General features: G+C 49.4%; 1 protein-coding gene across 3 annotated transcripts; it reads left to right on the top strand.

Annotated features, from left to right (window-relative positions):
- The first annotated feature begins 496 nt into the window (after positions 1-496).
- PGAP3 (post-GPI attachment to proteins phospholipase 3) lies at positions 497-19,269 on the top strand. Of its 3 annotated transcripts, none has more exons than XM_060255504.1 (8): positions 497-718; positions 1,837-1,934; positions 2,347-2,499; positions 5,599-5,661; positions 8,372-8,433; positions 9,000-9,136; positions 12,763-12,967; positions 19,081-19,269. In XM_060255504.1, exons 1-8 carry the CDS (start codon positions 529-531, stop codon positions 19,142-19,144), a joined length of 972 nt encoding a protein of 323 aa, XP_060111487.1. In that variant the 5' UTR covers positions 497-528; the 3' UTR covers positions 19,145-19,269. The 3 variants fall into 3 exon arrangements, with proteins under 3 accessions (XP_060111487.1, XP_060111489.1, XP_060111490.1); XM_060255506.1 differs by having other exon boundaries at positions 2,377-2,499; XM_060255507.1 differs by lacking the exons at positions 8,372-8,433; positions 19,081-19,269 and having other exon boundaries at positions 12,763-12,931.
- Positions 19,270-19,537: the final 268 nt, after the last annotated feature.

A 19,537-nucleotide genomic window follows, 5' to 3' on the forward strand; every position in this document is an offset into this window, starting at 1 on the left:
CTATCCTTCATTATTTCCTATGGAAGGAAGGCAGGCATTGAAAAGGTGTGCCGTCCCTTTAAATGTGATGGCCAGAACTCTCTTTGGAGTTCAATTATGCTTGTCACAGCCTTGATCTTGGCTCCACCCCCTAAAGTCTCCTGGCTCCACCCCCAAAGTCCCCAGATATTTCTTGAATCGGACTTGGCAACCCTAGTTCCCCCCGACGGACAAAGCTGCACCCACTGAGCTACTTACTGCCTGCCTATTCTGGGGCTCATGCCAGCACAAAATATATAGCCATGGCAACTCTGAAGGCGCCTGCGGGTATTCCGTGCTAAACTCTCCTTTCTTTCTACTCAAAAGTTTCCCCACAAGAGCCCGTCTGAACAAGAAACTACCCTCCCCACAATCCTTTGCCCTGCGGCCCAAAACGGAACCTTTTGTTGCAGTGTCGCTGCCACTACATGACGTGGGGGAACTATTACGAGCACGGACTATTTCCGGCGCGGGACCGGAAGCGGCGCTTCTAGCCTCCCGGGAGGCGGGATGGCGGCTCGGACGGCGCTGCTGCTTCTCCTGGGGGCGGCGGGGGCAGGCCCGGCCCCGGTAAAAGGGTCGCGGGGAGACCGGGAGCCCGTCTACCGAGACTGCTTGGCCCACTGCGAGAAGCGCAACTGCTCAGGGGCCGGGCTGCGGCACTTCCGCTCCCAGCAGCCGCTCTACATGAGCCTCACAGGTACTGAAGGGCTCGGCCGAGGGAGGGCCACGCCCCCTACGGGGGTCCACCGAAGACGCCGTCTTTTGCATAGCCACGCCCATGAGGGGCAGCGCCCCGCCCCGTTTTCCTGTCGCTGCCTCTCTATGGCTCCTTGCAGGCGCTGCCTTTGACGTGCGGCCGAGGGGAGAGCGTCTGAGCATGCGCAGAGTGGGCTTGCAAAAGTAGACAGCAGTGTGTTAGCTCACCATTTTTTAGCCTCTAGCTCACACATTTTGGCCTCAGCTCAGGAAAAATGGCCCTAGAGCAAACTAATGTATGCAGTAGCTCACAAACTTCGATACCAATAGCCAATTTTCCTTCTAAGCTGAGTTAGTGTGATTTAGCGCACAATTTTTTAGCCTCTAGCTCACACATTTTGGCCTCAGCTCAGGAAAAATGGCCCTAGAGCAAAATAATGTATGGTTCTAATCTGCTGTAGCTGAGAGACCATTGCTGTTTAAACAATACTCCATTTTTTGATCGCTACAAAAATTGTGTTTTCTATTTTCAACTCCTTCCCTTCCCACCACTTAGATGGCAAAAATGAAGGTATGTGTATAGTATTGGGTGCAGCAGTTTGTCCCCCCACCTCCACCTGTCTCTCTAGTATTGGGTTAAATAATATAATAATAAATAATAAATTTTATTTTATATCCCGTCCTCCCCCACCAAGGCAGGCTCAGGGCGGCTCACAGGACATGGTATATACCATGATTACAATAAAGTACAGTTACTACAATAAAACACAGTTAAAATATAGTTCAATTACAATTCATAAATTAAGTTAAAAAATCAGTTAAAACCATTATAGATTAAGGTGCTGCAGTTTGCAATGTTTGTTATAGAAAACGAAGGCTTTTTAAAATTTCATAAACATGTCAAATGGTACAATTGTGTAGGCTAACTACAATATAAACAATGCATCCTGTGTTGTTTAAACAGCAGAATAATTTTAGTCCCTTACTTTAGTAAACATTGCACACATTTTGAATTTTTCCTAAAGATTTCTGGGTTTTCTTCAGATGCTTCAGATTTTTCCAAACGTTTTAGGCATTATCCCGATGACTCCCTCTTTTCTCTCTCAATGAATGTTTTAGGATGGACTTGCAGAGATGATTGTAAATATGAATGCATGTGGTTTACCGTGGGCCTTTACGTCCAGGAAGGATACAGAGTGCCTCAGTTTCACGGAAAGGTGAGCACTATCCATGAGTCAAGCAGTAAGGCAGCATGGGGGGAGGGGGCTTGGGGGGGGGATGGTTTGCTGATACCTGTCTCCTTCAGTAAACACCTTCCCAGGGCTTTTCTGGTAGAAAAAGCCCAGCAGGAACTCATTTGCACCTTAGGCCACACCCCCTGATGCCTAGCCAGCCGGAACTGTGTTCCTGCTCAAAAAAACTGTGTTCCTGCTCAAAATCATATCGTGATTACCAGCTGCATACATATTTGCAAACGTTTTGGCAAGAATCAGATCTTGGCAGCATACCACTTAGAGTGCCCTAGCGTTAATCCCTGAAATCATTTTTGGAAAACATGCTAATATGTTTGCTTTTGGGGTTGATGATTTTTTTTTCCTCCCCCTTCTTGTTCTGTTTTTCCTCCCTTAGTGGCCCTTCTCTCGTTTCCTGTTCTTTCAGGAGCCCGCCTCTGCCTTTGCGTCACTCCTTAACGGACTTGCCAATCTAGTCATGCTGAACCGATACAAAGCTGCTGTTCCGCCTTCTTCTCCCATGTACCACACCTGCATCGCCTTTGCTTGGGTAGGTGATATTTTATTGGGTGGGTTTTTTTGCCTGCACGCTTTTATCCCTTGGGTTTAGCCGTCCAATCCAGAGTGCGGTTTCTTGAAAATTGGTCAAGCGTATTTCAATGAGATTACTTTCCAAGACCAAATGTGGAATATTAAAGGCTTTGATACCCTTCAGGAAGGCAGATGTGGGATTTGTAAACATGAAGTGGGATCTCCGCTACGCATGGGCTTGGTGGGAGGGAAAGAGAACCTTAGCAGAGCTGGCGGAAACAGCACAGCCTGTTTCTCTTTGAAACTGTACAGCCAGTATCTTGACTGTATCAGTTCTAGTATCTTCCTGGAGAAATGTAGCCTTTCAAGCACTGAGCTGTTCCACAGTTCTTTCCCTTGATATCCAGTTTTCCACATGCAGGGAAGTTATTTTGCATGGAAATCTGATCAGCCACATCATCTCTCTTCCTCAGAATCTAGTGCTAAAGCCCAGACTTTTCTCTGCTCGGTTCCAACTAAACCTGCCCTGGTCTTCACGCTGTTTCAGGAAACACAGGGGGTCAGCAGTTAGACAGCATCCCTCATTTTTTGTGCTGGGCTGATTTTATTTTAAGTGTCGGTTTTTAGGTTCACAGTTAGAACAGTTTTCAGGATTGCTTTTGTTCTCATTGCTCGAGTTTGGCTTTTGCAAGCCACACTGAGCAGCCTGTCAGATAGATTATGGGGCAGCATTTCTAGATCAGGAAGAATCAGGGGTTTGGGTTTTTTTCCGTTTCTTTGTTTGTTTTTGTAGCAGGAACTCCTTTGCATATTAGGCCACACGCTCCTGATGTAGCCAGTCCTTCTGGAGCTTACAGGGCTCTTATTGAAGGCCTCTTGTAAGCTGTTGGAGGATTGGCTGCATCAGGGGCATGTGGTCTAATATGCAAAATATCCTGCTGCAAAAAAAGCCCTGAAGAATAAAAGATGGGATCCAAGAAGAAGCTTGGAAGGGCCTCTCCGCTGCAGTCTCCGACCCAGGAGACCTCGATTTAGTGAACATCTTGGCACCTGCTCATACCTTTTCTGGTGCTTGTCCAGTGTTTTCAGGAAGTAGGTGGGGTTAAGTAGGGCTTTTGCCCAGCAAGGCTTCCAATTGGCTGTGGGAGATTGCATTGGCTATATAGATTTTTTTTTTAAAAAAACATTGCTTTGGTAGCAGCTGCCACATCAACGCAACGATCTGCACTGTGCCGCGGCAGCCATTTTGTGGCTCTGTTCTGCACTGTGCTATGGCAGCCATTTTGTGGCTCCGTTCACCGCTCCGTGTCAGAATTCCATAGACGTACCTTGCAGACTTGAAAAGGTTAAGGACCCCTGCCTCCAACCCAAGGTGAGCGTAAAAGAAGGGGTTTTTTTGAAGAATTCTTCAAAAAATAAAAGAAATTACTGGATGCTCATTGGAATTAGAGCCAGAAATTTCGCTTTTGAATGTATGAGCTCATTATATACAGTCTAGGTCTACCTACGAAATGATAACTATGTTGCTATATGCAGCAAAATCAAGTATTGCTCTCCTTTGGAAAAGTGAACGACAACCAACATTAAGCCTATGGCATAAAAAATTATGGAATCTTTATTTAATGAGTAAAATAACATCCAACATAAAATCAATGCAGAATCCTCTTCAGGTTAATACCTTTGAAATCGTTTGGTTTCCTATTTTAGAATATTGAATGGCTCAAGGTGAGATTTCTAATATAATAAAAAATATTATTTGTATTAGCTAATTTAATGTAACAACTTGTATAAGCAACGAGACAAAATAATTTTTAGTTGATGTAGTCCGATGGTCGTATGATAAATTGATTAACAATCTGGTATGAGATAATACCTACTTTATATGCATTGCTAAATTATTCCTTTTTATTGTTTAAGTGTTTGATCACAATAAAAATTGTTATTACAAAAAAAAAAGAAGAAGAGGGTTCATGAAAACACTTCTCCTTTTCTGAGGTTTTCTGCAGCTCTTTGATTCTGGATCAAGAACTCTGTTAGGTTTGTGGTTTTCTAAGCTTTCATACAACCGGCAGGCACCTACCTGAGCAGCTTGTTTGCATAGACTTTTGTAGCATTCATGTGTCGAGAGCCCAGTTTCAGATTTCTGATCTCAGGCTGCAAATATTTATTTATTTAATTAATTCCATTTATATCCTGCCCTCCCTGCCGAAGGGGGGGGGGGGTCAAGGCAGCCTACATGGTCCTGCGCACGCGTGAGTATAAAACATATAATGGACATAAAACCACAAAACAGTTTAAAAATATAGAAAAGTTAACATTATTGATGCGATGATCTTAAATTCAGTTTTATGTTCTCTGTAGGCAGATCTTAGATGGTCCTTTCTGCTACTGCTGCAGGACAGCTTGCAAGAGGTGGTCCAGATGTTTCCTGAGAACTGTAGCGGCCCACAATCTAGTTTGCAAACGCCTGGTGGAAGAGTGCCATCTTACAGGCCCCACGGAACTGTATGAGCTCTTGCAGGGCCCTAACTTCTTCTGACAACTCATTCCACCAGCGTGGGGCCACTACAGAGAAGGCCCTGGCTGTAGTTGCCTGGCCTCTTTACGGTCGGGGATTGAAAGCAGATTTTGCGATCCAGACTGAAGTGCTCTCCGGGGAACATGTGGGGAAATACCTAAGATATACAGGTCCCTGGCCGTGTAGAGCCTTAAAGGTGAGAACCAGCACCTTGAAACGAACCCGGTATGCAACAGGCAACCAGTGCAGTGCTTTCAGCCCAGGCTGAATGTGCTCCCATAAGGGAAGACCCAATAGCAGCCTGGCTGCCGCATTCTGCACTAGTTGAAGCTTCCGGGTTTGAGACAAGGGCAGCCCCATGCAGAGGGTGTTGCAGTAATCCAATCTTATAATACGGTAATAATAATAAAAAAACTATTTATATCCCACCCTCCCCACCGAATCTTGAGGTGACTGTAGCGTGGATCACTGTTGCTAAGTCGTTGCATTCGAAGTAGGGGACCAGCTGTCTTATCAGCCGAAAGTGATAAAAGGCCGACTCACAACTCAGCCTGTAAGTTCAGGAGTTTTTTTTTTTTTTGTCCCTCCCTCTGTCTCCAGGTTTCTTTGAATGCCTGGTTCTGGTCTACGGTTTTTCACACTCGGGACACAAATCTAACCGAGGTGAGCGGCCTTGTATCGTGACCTTGTATTGTGAAAACGTTTGCATAACCTCAGGAGCTCTGGGAGGTTTGAGAAATGCTTCTTTACACAGCCAGCGATGTGGAAGACGGAGCGATGGCGACAGGCATAGGCAGCTTTCAAATGGGATTAGACAGAGCCACAGAGGAGAGGTCTATCAGCGGTTTCTAGCCATGGTGACTAAAAGGAACCTTCGCATTCCGAGGCGCTAAACCTCGGATCCAAAATGCCAGGAGGCCGCACATGGAGAAGGCCTTGGCCTCTGTGCCCATCGTTGGACCTTCAGGGGAACTGGTTGGCCGCTGTGTCAGACAGGATGCTGGGCTAGATGGACCACTGGTCTGACCCAGCAGGGCTCTTCTTTTGTTCTTATGAAGGCCTCGGCCTCTCTGCTCTGTTGTTGGCCCTCCAGGGGAACTGGCTGGCCGCTGTGTGAGACAAGATGCTGGACTAGATGGACCACTGGTCTGATCCAGCAGGGCTCTTCTTTTGTTCTTATGAAGGCCTCGGCCTCTCTGCTCTGTTGTTGGCCCTCCAGGGGAACTGGCTGGCCGCTGTGTGAGACAAGATGCTGGACTAGATGGACCACTGGTCTGATCCAGCAGGGCTCTTCTTTTGTTCTTATGAAGGCCTCGGCCTCTCTGCTCTGTTGTTGGACCTTCAGGGGAACTGGTTGGCCGCTGTGTGAGACAAGATGCTGGACTAGATGGACCCCTGATCCGATCCAGCAGGGCTGTTCTTATATTTTTACCAGGGAAGGCCTTGGCCTCCAGAGGAACTGGCTGGCCGCTGAGTGAGACAGGATGCTGGGCTAGATAGACCACTGGTGTGATCCAGCAGGGCTCCGCTTTTGTTATGTTCTTAGTGGGATTTTTTAGGTTGACGAAAGACCTCTCCCCAGTTCCGTTAATAAACAAATAAATCTCCCCCTCCCCAGTACTTTAGGAAGAAAGTAAGAAATGCAGCGAGAGTTGCTTCCGAAATAGCCTGAATTGGGTCGTCTGTCCTTCAAGCTCAACAGCCGGTTTTCCAACAAATTATTTGAGTGCCTGCCACTTTATAGAGTAAGAGCAACCACTACAACCCTGAGAGTTTACATTTGACATGGGGGAGCAGGGCTTTATTTGTAGCAGGAACTCCTTTGCATATTAGGCCACACCGCCCTGATGTAGCCAGTCCTCCTGGAGCTTACAATAGACTGTGTCCTAAGAGCCCTGTAAGCTCTTGGAGGATTGGCTACATCAGGGGTGTGTGGCCTAATATGCAAAGGAAACCCTGCTAGAATTCTATCTCTGGACCCTGTACTAAGAGCCCTGTAAGCTCTTGGGGGATTGGCTCCATCAGGGGGTGTGGCCTAATATGCAAAGGAACCCCTGCTAGAATTCTCTCTCTGGACCCTGTACTAAGAGCCCTGTAAGCTCTCGGAGGATTGGCTCCATCAGGGGTGTGTGGCCTAATATGCAAAGGAACCCCTGCTAGAATTCTGTCTCTGGACCCTGTACTAAGAGCCCTGTAAGCTCTTGGAGGATTGGCTCCATCAGGGGTGTGTGGCCTAATATGCAAAGGAACCCCTGCTAGAATTCTGTCTCTGGACCCTGTACTAAGAGCCCTGTAAGCTCTTGGAAGATTGGCTCCATCAGGGGTGTGTGGCCTAATATGCAAAGGAACCCCTGCTAGAATTCTATCTCTGGACCCTGTACTAAGAGCCCTGTAAGCTCTCGGAGGATTGGCTCCATCAGGGGTGTGTGGCCTAATATGCAAAGGAACCCCTGCTAGAATTCTATCTCTGGACCCTGTACTAAGAGCCCTGTAAGCTCTCGGAGGATTGGCTCCATCAGGGGTGTGTGGCCTAATATGCAAAGGAACCCCTGCTAGAATTCTATCTCTGGACCCTGTACTAAGAGCCTTGTAAGCTCTTGGAGGATTGGCTACATCAGGGGGCGTGGCCTAATATGCAAAGGAACCCCTGCTAGAATTCTATCTCTGGACCCTGTACGAAGAGCCCTGTAAGCTCTCGGAGGATTGGCTACATCAGGGGGTGTGGCCTAATATGCAAATGAGCTGCTGCTACCAAAAAAAAGGCCTTGTTGGGGAGGGTAGAAAGAAGCAAGGGTGAAAGGGGAAACGATGTGCACTCAGTTCAGTTACGGATGGGGGGGTCGTTTTGTAGAAAAATAGGCGGTGGAGCTCATCCAGGGATTGTTACGCAGCTGCACGTACTATTCAACGGACATGGTGGGAAGGAGGAGCGGGGGACCGTCAGAAAGGTTCAGGAGCTGTGCTCCTGTGAGCTCCTGCTGAATTCAAGGCCTGGTTATGGATATTTAGGTTTATTTCAGCAGAATGAGAGAAGTGGAGATGACGTTCCAGAGGCCGCACAGGACAGCATAGGAACGATTTGCAGTAAGAGAGAAAGATGGTACCACGTGGGCGTTCTGGGAGGCAGTTCCAGGCATAACGGGGGACGGCTGAGAAATGAAGATCCTTTTCTCAAGCTCTGCCCTCCACAGGCCTAGACAGCTATTAAAGAGGATTAGACAGATTCATGGAAGGTAGGTCTATCTAGTGGTTACTAGTAGCCGTGGTGACTAAAAGGAGCCTCCACACTCAGAGGCACTAAACCTCTGAACCCAGTTATCTAGTATGAAGTGAGGACCGGTTCAGTTCTCCAGCTGGATTTCTTTTCCCACAGAAAATGGACTATTTCTGCGCGTCAGCCGTCATTCTTCACTCTGTATATTTATGTTGCGTCCGGTGAGTTTCTCCACCCCACCCCACCCCACCCCACCCAATATCCTTGGCTTGGCATTAATCAAAGGGATGGAAGGATGCAAATGGCGGCCTAAGCCAAGGAGTCCCCAGCCTTGTTGAAACTGTGGGCACTTTCAGAATTCGGAGAACAGTTCAGGAGAGTCTCCACAAAATGGCCACCTTGAGAGCTTGGTTTGGCCAGCCACAAAATGGCTGCCGTGTAAGGTGCTTCCACAGAGCGTTAAGGCAGTTGTTCCAAGCCAAGTTTCTTTCTGTTATGGAGGCCACTGTTTTGAAAACGGGAGCTCCTTGCAGGTACAAGGGTGACGTCTCTTACGTTCTCCTGAAGCACCGCTTCCTCCAGAAACGTTGAGGGTCAGACTTAGCTCTTCACTTCAGTGCGGAAATGCCTGAGGGTAGAAGCGAGCGAGCGCCTCATCTAGGCCAAATCCTTATAAGGTCATGGGACTGGCCTTCACAGCGCAGAGGGGAGCCAGGACAAGACTGATCCTTGCAGAGTTCCACAGCCCACAGTTCTTTCTTAAACACTCTGTGTTTTTTTGTTCCAGGACCCTGGGGTTGAAACGTCCGGCTTTTGCCACCGCCTTTGGGGGTTTCCTGCTCCTCTTCTTGGCCTGCCACATCTCCTACCTGACGCTCGTGCGCTTTGATTACAGCTATAACATGGCTGCCAACGTGGCCGTCGGTGAGGCCTGCCTATCGTGTGAACATATGTTTTGTCAATATATGTGTAGGGGTTAAGTGCGTGGACTCTTATCTGGGAGAACCACTTACAGCTGCTGGAATGGCCTTGGGTCAGCCATAGCTCTCGCAGGAGTTGTCCTTGAATGGGCAACTGCTGTGAGAGCCCTCTCAGCCTCACCCACCTCACAGGGTGTCTGTTGTGAGGGGAGAAGATATGGGAGATTGTGAGGCGCTCTGAGTCTCTGATTCAGAGAAAAGGGCAGGGTATAAATCTGCCCCCACCTCACAGGGTGTCTGTTGTGGGGGGAGAAGATAAAGGAGATTGTGAGCCGCTCTGAGTGATTCAGAGAGAAGGGCGGGGTATAAATCTGCCCCCACCTCACAGGGTGTCTGTTGTGAGGGGAGAAGATATAGGAGATTGTAAGCCGCTCTGAGTCTCTGATTCAGAGAGAAGGGCAGGGTATAAATCTGCCCCCACTTCACAGGGTGTCTGTTGTGAGGGGAGAAGATATAGGAGATTGTAAGCCGCTCTGAGTCTCTGATTCAGAGAGAAGGGCAGGGTATAAATCTGCCCCCGCTTCACAGGGGGTCTATTGTGGGGGGAGAAGATATGGGAGATTGTGAGCCGCTCTGAGTCTCTGATTTAGAGAAAAGGGCAGGGTATAAATCTCACCCCACCTCACAGGGTGTCTGTTGTGAGGGGAGAAGATATGGGAGATTGTAAGCCGCTCTGAGTCTCTGATTCAGAGAGAAGGGCGGGGTATAAATCTGCCCCCACCTCACAGGGTGTCTGCTGTGAGGGGAGAAGATATAGGAGATTGTAAGCCGCTCTGAGTCTCTGATTCAGAGAGAAGGGCAGGGTATAAATCTGCCCCCACCTCACAGGGTGTCTGTTGTGAGGGGAGAAGGTATGGGAGATCGTAAGCCGCTCTGAGTCTCTGATTCAGAGAGGAGGGCGGGGTATAAATCTCACCCCACCTCACAGGGTGTCTGTTGTGAGGGGAGAAGATATGGGAGATTGTAAGCCGCTCTGAGTCTCTGATTCAGAGAAAAGGGCAGGGTATAAATCTGCCCCCACCTCACAGGGTGTCTGTTGTGAGGGGAGAAGATATGGGAGATCGTAAGCCGCTCTGAGTCTCTGCTTCAGAGAAAAGGTCAGGGTATAAATCGGCAGTCTTCTTCTTCTTCAAACAAAAGGGAGAAAATTCCAGTCCAGAGCAGACTAGCTTCCCCAGAAAGGCTTAAGAGAGAAACGAAAAAAGAAAACCTATGTGTAGAATTATCACTGTCAGTTAAAAAGCTAACATTATAACAGGAAAGCTTTAAACAAATTACAAATATTACAACCGTGCATCAGAATGCAACATTTTTTAGTTATATATGTGTAGTTTCCATTGCCATATAAAGTAGGGGTGTTGAACTGATTTGTTATAAGGAATGGATCTGATATAAACGAGACCTTGTTGGGAGGGGCCATGTCAGGCTGGGGCGGGCAATGTCAAGCCAGACCATGTGTGTACCTATTTAAGATTAGGTAGCAGAGATATACATTTTATAAAAGACACAGACAAACACAATTAAATGTGTTTTTTTTTAAAAAAAACTTAAAACATTAAGGAGGGGGAAGGAAGAGAGGCTTGGCTCAGTGACTCTGCTGTGCAATTCAGTAGCTCAAAAGCTTTGCCTTCTCCCCCTTCCTCCCCAAGGGAGGAGCCTCAGCCAATAGAGGTTTTGCTCTGTAGCTCCTGTGCGATTGAGCAAGCCTGGCAAACGCAAGCTGTGACGCAGAAGGAAGCAAGAGTGAGGGAGAAGGAAGCAGATGACAGCCAGTTGCTCGGGGGCCCGATAGGCCGCATGTTTGAACCCTTAATATAAAATACTTCTTAGTAAAATTGCATTTGTATTCACAGGGATGTCTTACAGTTCAAACATTATTCCTGTGACCACATACATTAACAGATTGCATGTAAACATATACTTAACATCAGGGGTGGAATTCTAACAGGAGCTCCTTTGCATATTAGACCACACACCCCTGATGTAGCCAATCCTTCAAGAGCTTACAAGGCTCTTTTTTTGTAAACTCTTGGAGGATTGGCTGCATCAGGGGGAGGTGGTCTAATATGCAAAGGAACTCCTGCTAGAATTCCACCTCTGGTTAACATAGATCCTGGCCAGCCACTGGGAATGACTTTGCCGCCATAGCAGTTATTTCCACAATGGGACAAACTTCCAACACTGGTTGCCGTTGGTGTGAGTTACCATGAACTTTTATTTTATTTGTTTGTTTTGTGTTTCTTGCTGGCACCCAAAGGAGATTACACAGTTGACAACAATGACCTAAGAACGGTATAATCCATTCAGCAAACAGTGCGGTAAAGCCGGATTACAAAATTAGATAACGCACCGTGTACAATAGAACGGTCAAATACACGGAGCGAAAAAATGGACTGCCGAAACTAGATTACAGGACTGAACAGCTGTGCAGTGAATCCCTCTCTGGGCTGGGCTGGGCTTTACCCCAGTCCCATAAAGGAGCACACATCCTAATGCAGTTGTGCAAGTGACCAAGCTGCAGAGTGGCTAAGTTGCCGGGCGCATAAGATGGAGGTTTTTTGCAGCAGTGGTGGTTCACTTGCAAAGAGCGCTGGTTTGAGCCGGCAAGACCGTGGCTCAGTGGTGGAGCATCTGCTTTGCATGCGGATTCAATCCCCGGCACCTCCAACTAAAGGAATCCTGTAGCACAGTGGTCCCCAACCTTTTTGGCACCAAGGACTGGTTTTGTGGAAGACGATTTTTCCAAGGACCCGGAAAGGGGGGCGGGGCGGGCAGGCAGTGGTTTCAGGATGATACAATTGTGCACTTTATTTCCGTTAGTTTGGTGTGGTGGTTAAGTCAGTGGAGAACCGGGTTGGATTCCCCACTCCTCCACTTGCAGCTGCTGGAATGGCCTTGGGTCAGCCAGAGCTCTCTTATCTGGGAGAACCGGGTTTGAGTCCCCACTTCTCCACTTGCAGCTGCTGGAATGGCCTTGGGTCAGCCAGAGCTCTCTTATCTGGGAGAACCGGGTTCGATTCCCCACTCCTCCACTTGCAGCTGCTGGAATGGCCTTGGGTCAGCCAGAGCTCTCTTATCTGGGAGAACCGGGTTCGATTCCCCACTCCTCCACTTGCAGCTGCTGGAATGGCCTCAGCTCAGCCATGGCTCTCGCAGAGCTGTCCTTGAAAGCTTCTGGGAGAGCTCTCCCAGCCCCACCCACCTCACAGGGTGTCTGTTGTGGGGGAGAAAAGTAAAGGAGATTTTGAGGCACTGTGAGATTTGAAGTGGAGGGCAGGATATAAATCCAATATTGCCGTCTTTTTCTTTTTATTATTGCTATATTGCAATATATAATGAATTACACAACTCACGGCCCGGTTGCTAACAGGCCATGGGCCGGTACTGGTCCATGGCCTGGGTATTGGGACCCCTGTACTACATCCACTGTGCCGACCACTGCATTACCACATGCATGATGATATAGGCCCTGCCCCACTTCCTGTGCTCCGCCCCCTCTCCTTGTGCCAACTGTGATAGGAAAGGTGATGGTTTTCTTCTTTTTTTTGTCTCCTCATTCCGCCGCTCCAGGCCTCCTCAACCTCGTCTGGTGGCTGGGCTGGTGCATGAGGAACCAGCAGCGCCTGCCGTACGTCTGGAAGTGTGTGGCCGTGGTCCTCCTCCTCCAAGCTTTGGCCCTGCTGGAGCTGCTGGACTTCCCGCCCTTGTTTTGGGTCTTCGACGCCCACGCCATCTGGCACATCAGCACCATCCCCGTCAACGTCCTCTTCTACAGGTTAGGCGCAACAAGCCCGCCCTTCCGGCCGTTCCGTCCTCGGTAGCTCCTTCCTGCCATCTGCCCTCCGAAATGACACCCCACGCCGAGCGAGGACGGCCCTGATAGCACGAGTGACTTTTGAAAACAGCAGAGTCCAGGGGGGATAGTTCTTTTCCCTGGTGGAGAGCCAGCAGAGTTTAGCAGTTAGAACACAGATCCAGGGGGTTTTTTGTAGCAGGAACTCCTTTGCATATTAGGCCACACATCCCTTATGTAGCCAATCCTCTTGGAGCTTACAGGCTCTTCGTACAGGGCCTACCGTTAGCTCCAGGGGGATTGGCTACATCTGAGGGGTGCGGCCTAATAGGCAAAGGAGGTCCTGCTAGAATTCCTTACAGGGCTCTTCTCACAGGGCCTACTGGAAGCTCCAGGAGGATTGGCTACATCAGGGGGGTGTGGCCTAATATGCAAAGGAGGTCCTGCTAGAATTCCTTACAGGGCTCTTCGTACAGGGCCTACTGGAAGCTCCAGTAGGATTGGCTACATCAGGGGGTGTGGCCTAATAGGCAAAGGAGGTCCTGCTAGAATTCCTTACAGGGCTCTTCGCACAGGGCCTACCGTTAGCTCCAGGGGGATTGGCTACATCTGAGGGGTGCGGCCTGATCCGCAAAGGAGTTCCTGCTACAAAAAAGCCCTGGGGATCCCCAGTTACAGTGACTGTGGGCACCATGCTGGCTCTCCACATGCCTGCTTTGCACAGAGATTAACCACGGAAAGAACTACCCTCCCCGGAAACTTTCCTGGTGTTTGCCAAGTGTTTTTAGAAAGTGAGCGGGGATTTTGCCTTGCAGGGCTTCTGTTTTGGCCATTGGAGAACTGTTTGACTTTGCAGATTTCCCCCCCCCCCCCCAAAAAGCCCATTGCTTTGGCAGCGGCTGCCATCGCAGCACAACGATCTCCACTGCACAAATGAAAATAAGCTTCGTCGAAGCAAGAAAATAGCCTTTAATCAAGATGCTCGCTTGAGAAGGCCTCCCGTTAAGCAGGCCTCCTGTCCGAGGCGTCGAAGAGTAATGAATAGAGCCGTCGGGTAGCCTCGCTCTCTGACATCTCGTGGCTGGCTCTGCCACCCGCGGCAGCTGTTTTGCGACTGCGCCCACCGCCCTGTGTCAGAATTCCAGATGCGCCCGCAGGCTTAAACTGGTTGGGGAACCCTGAGTTGCACTGTGGGGTCCAGATCCATGAGGATGTTTCCTGGTAGCCACTTCCTTCTTCCCCAAAGCAAAGAGCCAGTTTTGGCTTTCCTCTGCAGATAAGGAGGCAATTCAGCAGACCCTAGGACCATCCATTGGGAAATACCATAAGAAGAGCCCTGCTAGATCAAACCAGTAGTCCATCTAGTCCAGCCTCCTGTGTCATGCTGTGACCAACTAGTTCTTCTGGACACCTGACAACGGGGCACAGAGGCCAAGACCATCCCTGATAAGAACATCAGAAAAGCCCCAGTGGATCAGACCAGCGGTCCATCTTATCCAGCATCCTGTCTCACACAGAGGCCAACCAGGTCCTCTGGAGGGCCGACAAAAGGTATAGAGGCTGAGTCTTCCCCTGATGTTGCCTCCTGTCCTGACTCTGGGATTCAGAGACTTAGTGGCTGTGAACGTGGAGGTTAAGAACATCAGAAGAGCTCTGCTGGATCAGACCAGTGATGGTCCATCTAGTCCAGCATCCTCTCTCACACAGGGGCCAACCAGGTCTTCTGGAGGGCCAACAACAGGGCAGAGAGGCTGAGGCCTTCATAAGAACATCAGAAGAGCCCTGCTGGGTCAGACCAGTGAGGGTCCATCTAGTCCAGCATCCTCTCTCACACAGGGTCCAGCCAGGTCCTCTGGAGGGCCAACAACAGGACACAGAGGCTGAGGCCTTTCCCTGATGCTGCTTCCTGGCTCCAGGATTCAGAGGCTTATTGCCTCTGAATGTGGAGGTTCCCCTCAGTCACCAAGCCTAGTAGCCACTGATAGATTTATCCTCCTTGAGTCTGTCTAATCCTGTTTGAAAGCAGTTTATTGGCAGCTGCGAGGTGATCTGATCACCATCTTCAAGTGCTTGAAGGGCTGTCCTATAGAGGATGGGGTGGAATTGTTTTCTGTGGCCCCAGAAGGCAGGACCAGAACCAACGGGTTGAAATTAAAGGCGTTTTCGGCCCAACATTAGGAAGAACTTCCTGACCGTTAGACCGATTCCTCAGTGGAACAGGCTTCCTGAGGAGGTGGTGGGCTCTCCTTCCTTGGAGGTTTTTAAACAGAGGCTAGATGGTCACCTGACAGCAATGAGGATCCTGTGAATTTAGGGGGAGGTATTTGCGAGTTACCAGCCCCGTGGCGCAGAGTGGTAAAGCTGCAGTATTGCAGTACAAACTCTGCTCACGACCTTAGTTTGATCCTGGCGGAAGCTAGGTTCGGGTAGCCAGCTCAAGTTTGACTCAGCCTTCCATCCTTCCAAGATTGGTAAAATGAGTACCCAGCTTGCTGAGGGGAAAGTGTAGGTGACTGGGGAAGGCAGTTGCAAACCATCCCATTTAAAAAGCCTACTGCGAAAACATTGTGATGCGACCTCACCCCAGAGTCAGAAACAACTGGTGCTTGCACAGGGGACTACCTTTACCCTTTTTTTAAATTTGTGAGTTTCCGGCATTTTCCTGCAGGGGGTTGGACTAGATGAACATGGAGGTCCCTTCCAACTCTATGATTCTATTGCTGTGGCTGTCACAATATTCTCCAGCAGCAAATTCTACATTTCCAGGTGGCTGCTGCTTTCACAGAAGGACGCTTGCCTTGAAAGTTCCCCATGTTTTGTGATTCCCCCCCACCACACACACACGGCAGCCATGCTGCCTCCTGCCCTTGCTCAGAATTGCAGAAGGGCCAACACCTCAGCAAGGTTGAAGATCCCAGGAGTAGATCTCAGAGATGAGTGTTCAAATGCCCACTGTGCCATGAATCTCAGCTGGTAAGAACATAAGAGAAGCCATGTTGGATCAGGCCAATGGCCCCTCCAGTCCAACACTCTGTGTCACATAAGAACATAAGAGAAGCCATGTTGGATCAGGCCAATGGCCCATCCAGTCTAACACTCTGTGTCACATAAGAACATAAGAGAAGCCATGTTGGATCAGGCCAATGGCCCCTCCAGTCCAACACTCTGTGTCACAGAAGAACATAAGAGAAGCCATGTTGGATCAGGCCAATGGCCTATCCAGTCCAACACTCTGTGTCACATAAGAACATAAGAGAAGCCATGTTGGATCAGGCCAATGGCCCATCCAGTCTAACACTCTGTGTCACATAAGAACATAAGAGAAGCCATGTTGGATCAGGCCAATGGCCCCTCCAGTCCAACACTCTGTGTCACATAAGAACATAAGAGAAGCCCTGTTGGATCAGGCCAATGGCCCATGTAGTCCAACATTCTATGTCACGTAAGAACATAAGAGAAGCCCTGTTGGATCAGGCCATAAGAACATAAGTGAAGCCATGTTGGATCAGGCCAGTGGCCCATCCAGTCCAACACTTTGTGTCACAGAAGAACATAAGAGAAGCCCTGTTGGATTAGGCCAATGGCCCATCCAGTCCAACACTCTGTGTCACATAAGAACATAAGAGAAGCCCTGTTGGATCAGGCCAATGGCCCATCCAGTCCAACACTCTGTGTCACATAAGAACATAAGAGAAGCCCTGTTGGATCAGGCCAATGGCCCATCCAGTCCAACACTCTGTGTCACATAAGAACATAAGAGAAGCCCTGTTGGATCAGGCCAATGGCCCATCCAGTCCAACACTCTGTATCACATAAGAACATAAGAGAAGCCATGTTGGATCAGGCCAATGGCCCATCCAGTCCAACACTCTGTGTCACACAGTGGCCAAAAAACAAAACCAGGTGCCATCAGGAGGTCCACCAGTGGGGCTAGGACACTAGAAGTCCTCCCGCTGTTGCCCCTCCCAAGCACGAAGAATACAGAGCATTACTTGCCCCAGACAGAGAGTCCCAACAATAAGCTGTGGCTAATAGCCACGGATGGACCTCTGCTCCATATGCTTATCCAATCCCCTCTTGAAGCTGGCTATGCTTGTAGCCGCCGCCACCTCCTGCGGCAGTGAATTCCATGTGTTAATCACCCTTCGGGTGAAGAAGCACTTCCTTTTATCCGTTCTAACCCGACTGCTCAGCAATTTCATTGAGTGCCCACAAATTCTTGTATTGTGAGAAAGGGAGAAAAGGACTACTTTCTTTACCTGGTAGCGTTGACCAGTCCTCTCTCTGTCAGACTAACCTACTCTCACCAGGTCTTAAGGAGAACCACATGTCTCCCCCCCCCCCCCACAACTCATTGGAGGAAGGGTGGGATAAAAAATATACAAGAGAGACAGATCTCTGAATATTGCTTGCTGCAATACAGTCAACCGGAGCTTATCTTTCTCTCCAGAAATGAAAGTGCAATTTCACCTTAAGGACTTAACCTTTGTTTCAGTTCAAGCTTCTGTGAGCCATCGCTTCTGACATCCCCAGATGTTCACGCAATTCAGATGTTTGCTTTTTGTGGTCTGGAGGGCTGGAAACTTTCTTGGGGGAAAAGAAAGTTGAGTTTACTGAGGTCTAGTGTTACATGCCCATAACCTTTCTCTGCACTTCCATAGTACGGTTTCGCAATCCCAGAATGCATAGCAGGATGTGGCGCAGAGTTCTGAGAGACACATTCCTGCCTGTGACCTTTCTCTCTCCTCGACTGGAAGAAAACCAGCCTGACTTTCCCTCCTTTTAACTTCAGCAGCATCTGGATGTGTAGAAATGATCAGGGGGAAAGTCTTCCCCTACCACTCTCTGCCCCTTTTGCTGCCGTTAAAGGCAGGGAAGGAGGGGCTATTTGAGATGCTGGCGGTCGTTGCTGTCTATAATAGGTAAAGCAAAGGTCTCCAGCTGTTTTGAGCCCAGGGTCACATCTGGAATTCTGACACAACACGGTGGGCCCGGCCTCAAAAATGGCTGAGGCGGCACCAGACACAAAATGGCTGCCACAGCTTCCCTTCAGTCATGCCGCGAAGTTCCCTGTGGCAGCTGCTGCCAAAGCAATGGTTTTAAATATTTGCCCAACCCATCAAGTTTCCAGTGGCCAATCAGAAGCTTTGCTGGGCAAAAGCCCTTCCTGGCCCTGCCCACTATTAAAAAACACTTGGGCACCTGAAAAGTTGATGGCAGTTGCCATGGCCACCCACAGTCACCACGTCGGGGACCCCTTGGGTAGAGCATACTTTGTCTCCAAGGCTGAATGTGTTGGAAAATCTGGTCTGTAGCCATCCCATGTTAAAGAGTTGCACATTTCACAAGAGATGTGCAATCTTTGGGTGGGGGAGTTGACTTGGAAGCTGGGGAGTTCGTGCCGCTGCTGGAATGGGTCCTGCCGCTTTCTTGAGCCGAGTCTGAAGCCTTCTTGCAGCCAAAGGAGGCTTTCTTCTCCCGCAGAAGAGCCATTCAAGTTGGAGGGAGGGTCCCGGGATCCAGGCCACCATTTCTGGCCAGCTACATTTCAGCACACCTTGCTTGCTTTCTGTTTTGGGGCACATATAAAATCTTGGGAGGAGCCCTGTGGCGCAGAGTGGTAAAGCTGCAGTTCTGCAGTCCGAGTTCTCTGCTCATGACCTGAGTTCGATCCCAGGGGAAGCTGGGTTCAGGTAGCCGGCTCCAGGTTGACTCAGCCTTCCATCCTTCCCATGTTGGTAAAATGAGTCCCCAGTTTGCTGGGGGGGAAAGGGTAGATGACTGGGGAAGGCAATGGCAAAGCAGCCTGTAAAAAAAAAAAAAGTCTGCCATGAAAACGTGATGCGACGTCACCCCAGAGTCAGAAACGACCAGTGGTTGCATAGGGGACTACTTCTTTTTTTTTTAAGTCTTGGGACATGGTGGGTGGCATGGAATGGGAGGGCAGACTCCCCACCCAGTCCTCGGGGTCAGATCTGGGTTCTGCAGGCCAATGAGGCCGGTGGGCGAAATTTATTCAAGGCCTTTTAACAAACCCAGCTAGTCCCTCCAGTGCCGTTGAACCTGACCCCTCCTCCTCCTTCTCTTCCTCCCAGTTTCCTCGTGGATGACAGCCTCTATCTCTTGAAGGCCAACTCGTACATTCTCAAAATAGACTAAAGCCTTTGACGAAATGCAGATCGGCGAAGAGCGCCAGCCTCTTTGGAGGATGCCCGCCGACCGTTTCCGGCATCCGAGGACCGTGGCCTGCTTTCTTTGGAGAAGCGGCGACCGTCAGGCCTTCCTCTTTTCCCACCCTTAAGCCCTCGAAGCACCCATAATCTGGATTTTGGTTTGCCGTGATGTGATAACACTAGTTTGCCTGTCCCCCGGACGTATCCGGATACACATTTCTCCTCCCCAGCAACCTGACTCGAGGGGTTCTTCCTTCTGCCTTCCGGAAGTGTCGCCTGCGTCTTTCTTGAGAGAACCGGGAGTGACTCGCTCGCCTCGATCCCTTTTTCCGTTTGGTTTAGCTTAAGTCCTGCAAGCGGCTCCGCAGCCGCGGGTCCG

Source organism: Heteronotia binoei, chromosome 15 (assembly GCF_032191835.1).
Source record: "Heteronotia binoei isolate CCM8104 ecotype False Entrance Well chromosome 15, APGP_CSIRO_Hbin_v1, whole genome shotgun sequence".
Classification (NCBI taxonomy): domain Eukaryota; kingdom Metazoa; phylum Chordata; class Lepidosauria; order Squamata; family Gekkonidae; genus Heteronotia; species Heteronotia binoei.

Coding starts and splice junctions, on each gene's coding strand:
- PGAP3 (XM_060255504.1), top strand. CDS start 529: ATGGCGGCTCGGACGGCGCTGCTGCTTCTCCTGGGGGCGGCGGGGGCA. Junction 1,935..2,346: donor TGCCTCAGTTTCACGGAAAG/GTGAGCACTATC, acceptor TTCCTCCCTTAG/TGGCCCTTCTCTCGTTTCCT. Junction 5,662..8,371: donor GGGACACAAATCTAACCGAG/GTGAGCGGCCTT, acceptor CTTTTCCCACAG/AAAATGGACTATTTCTGCGC.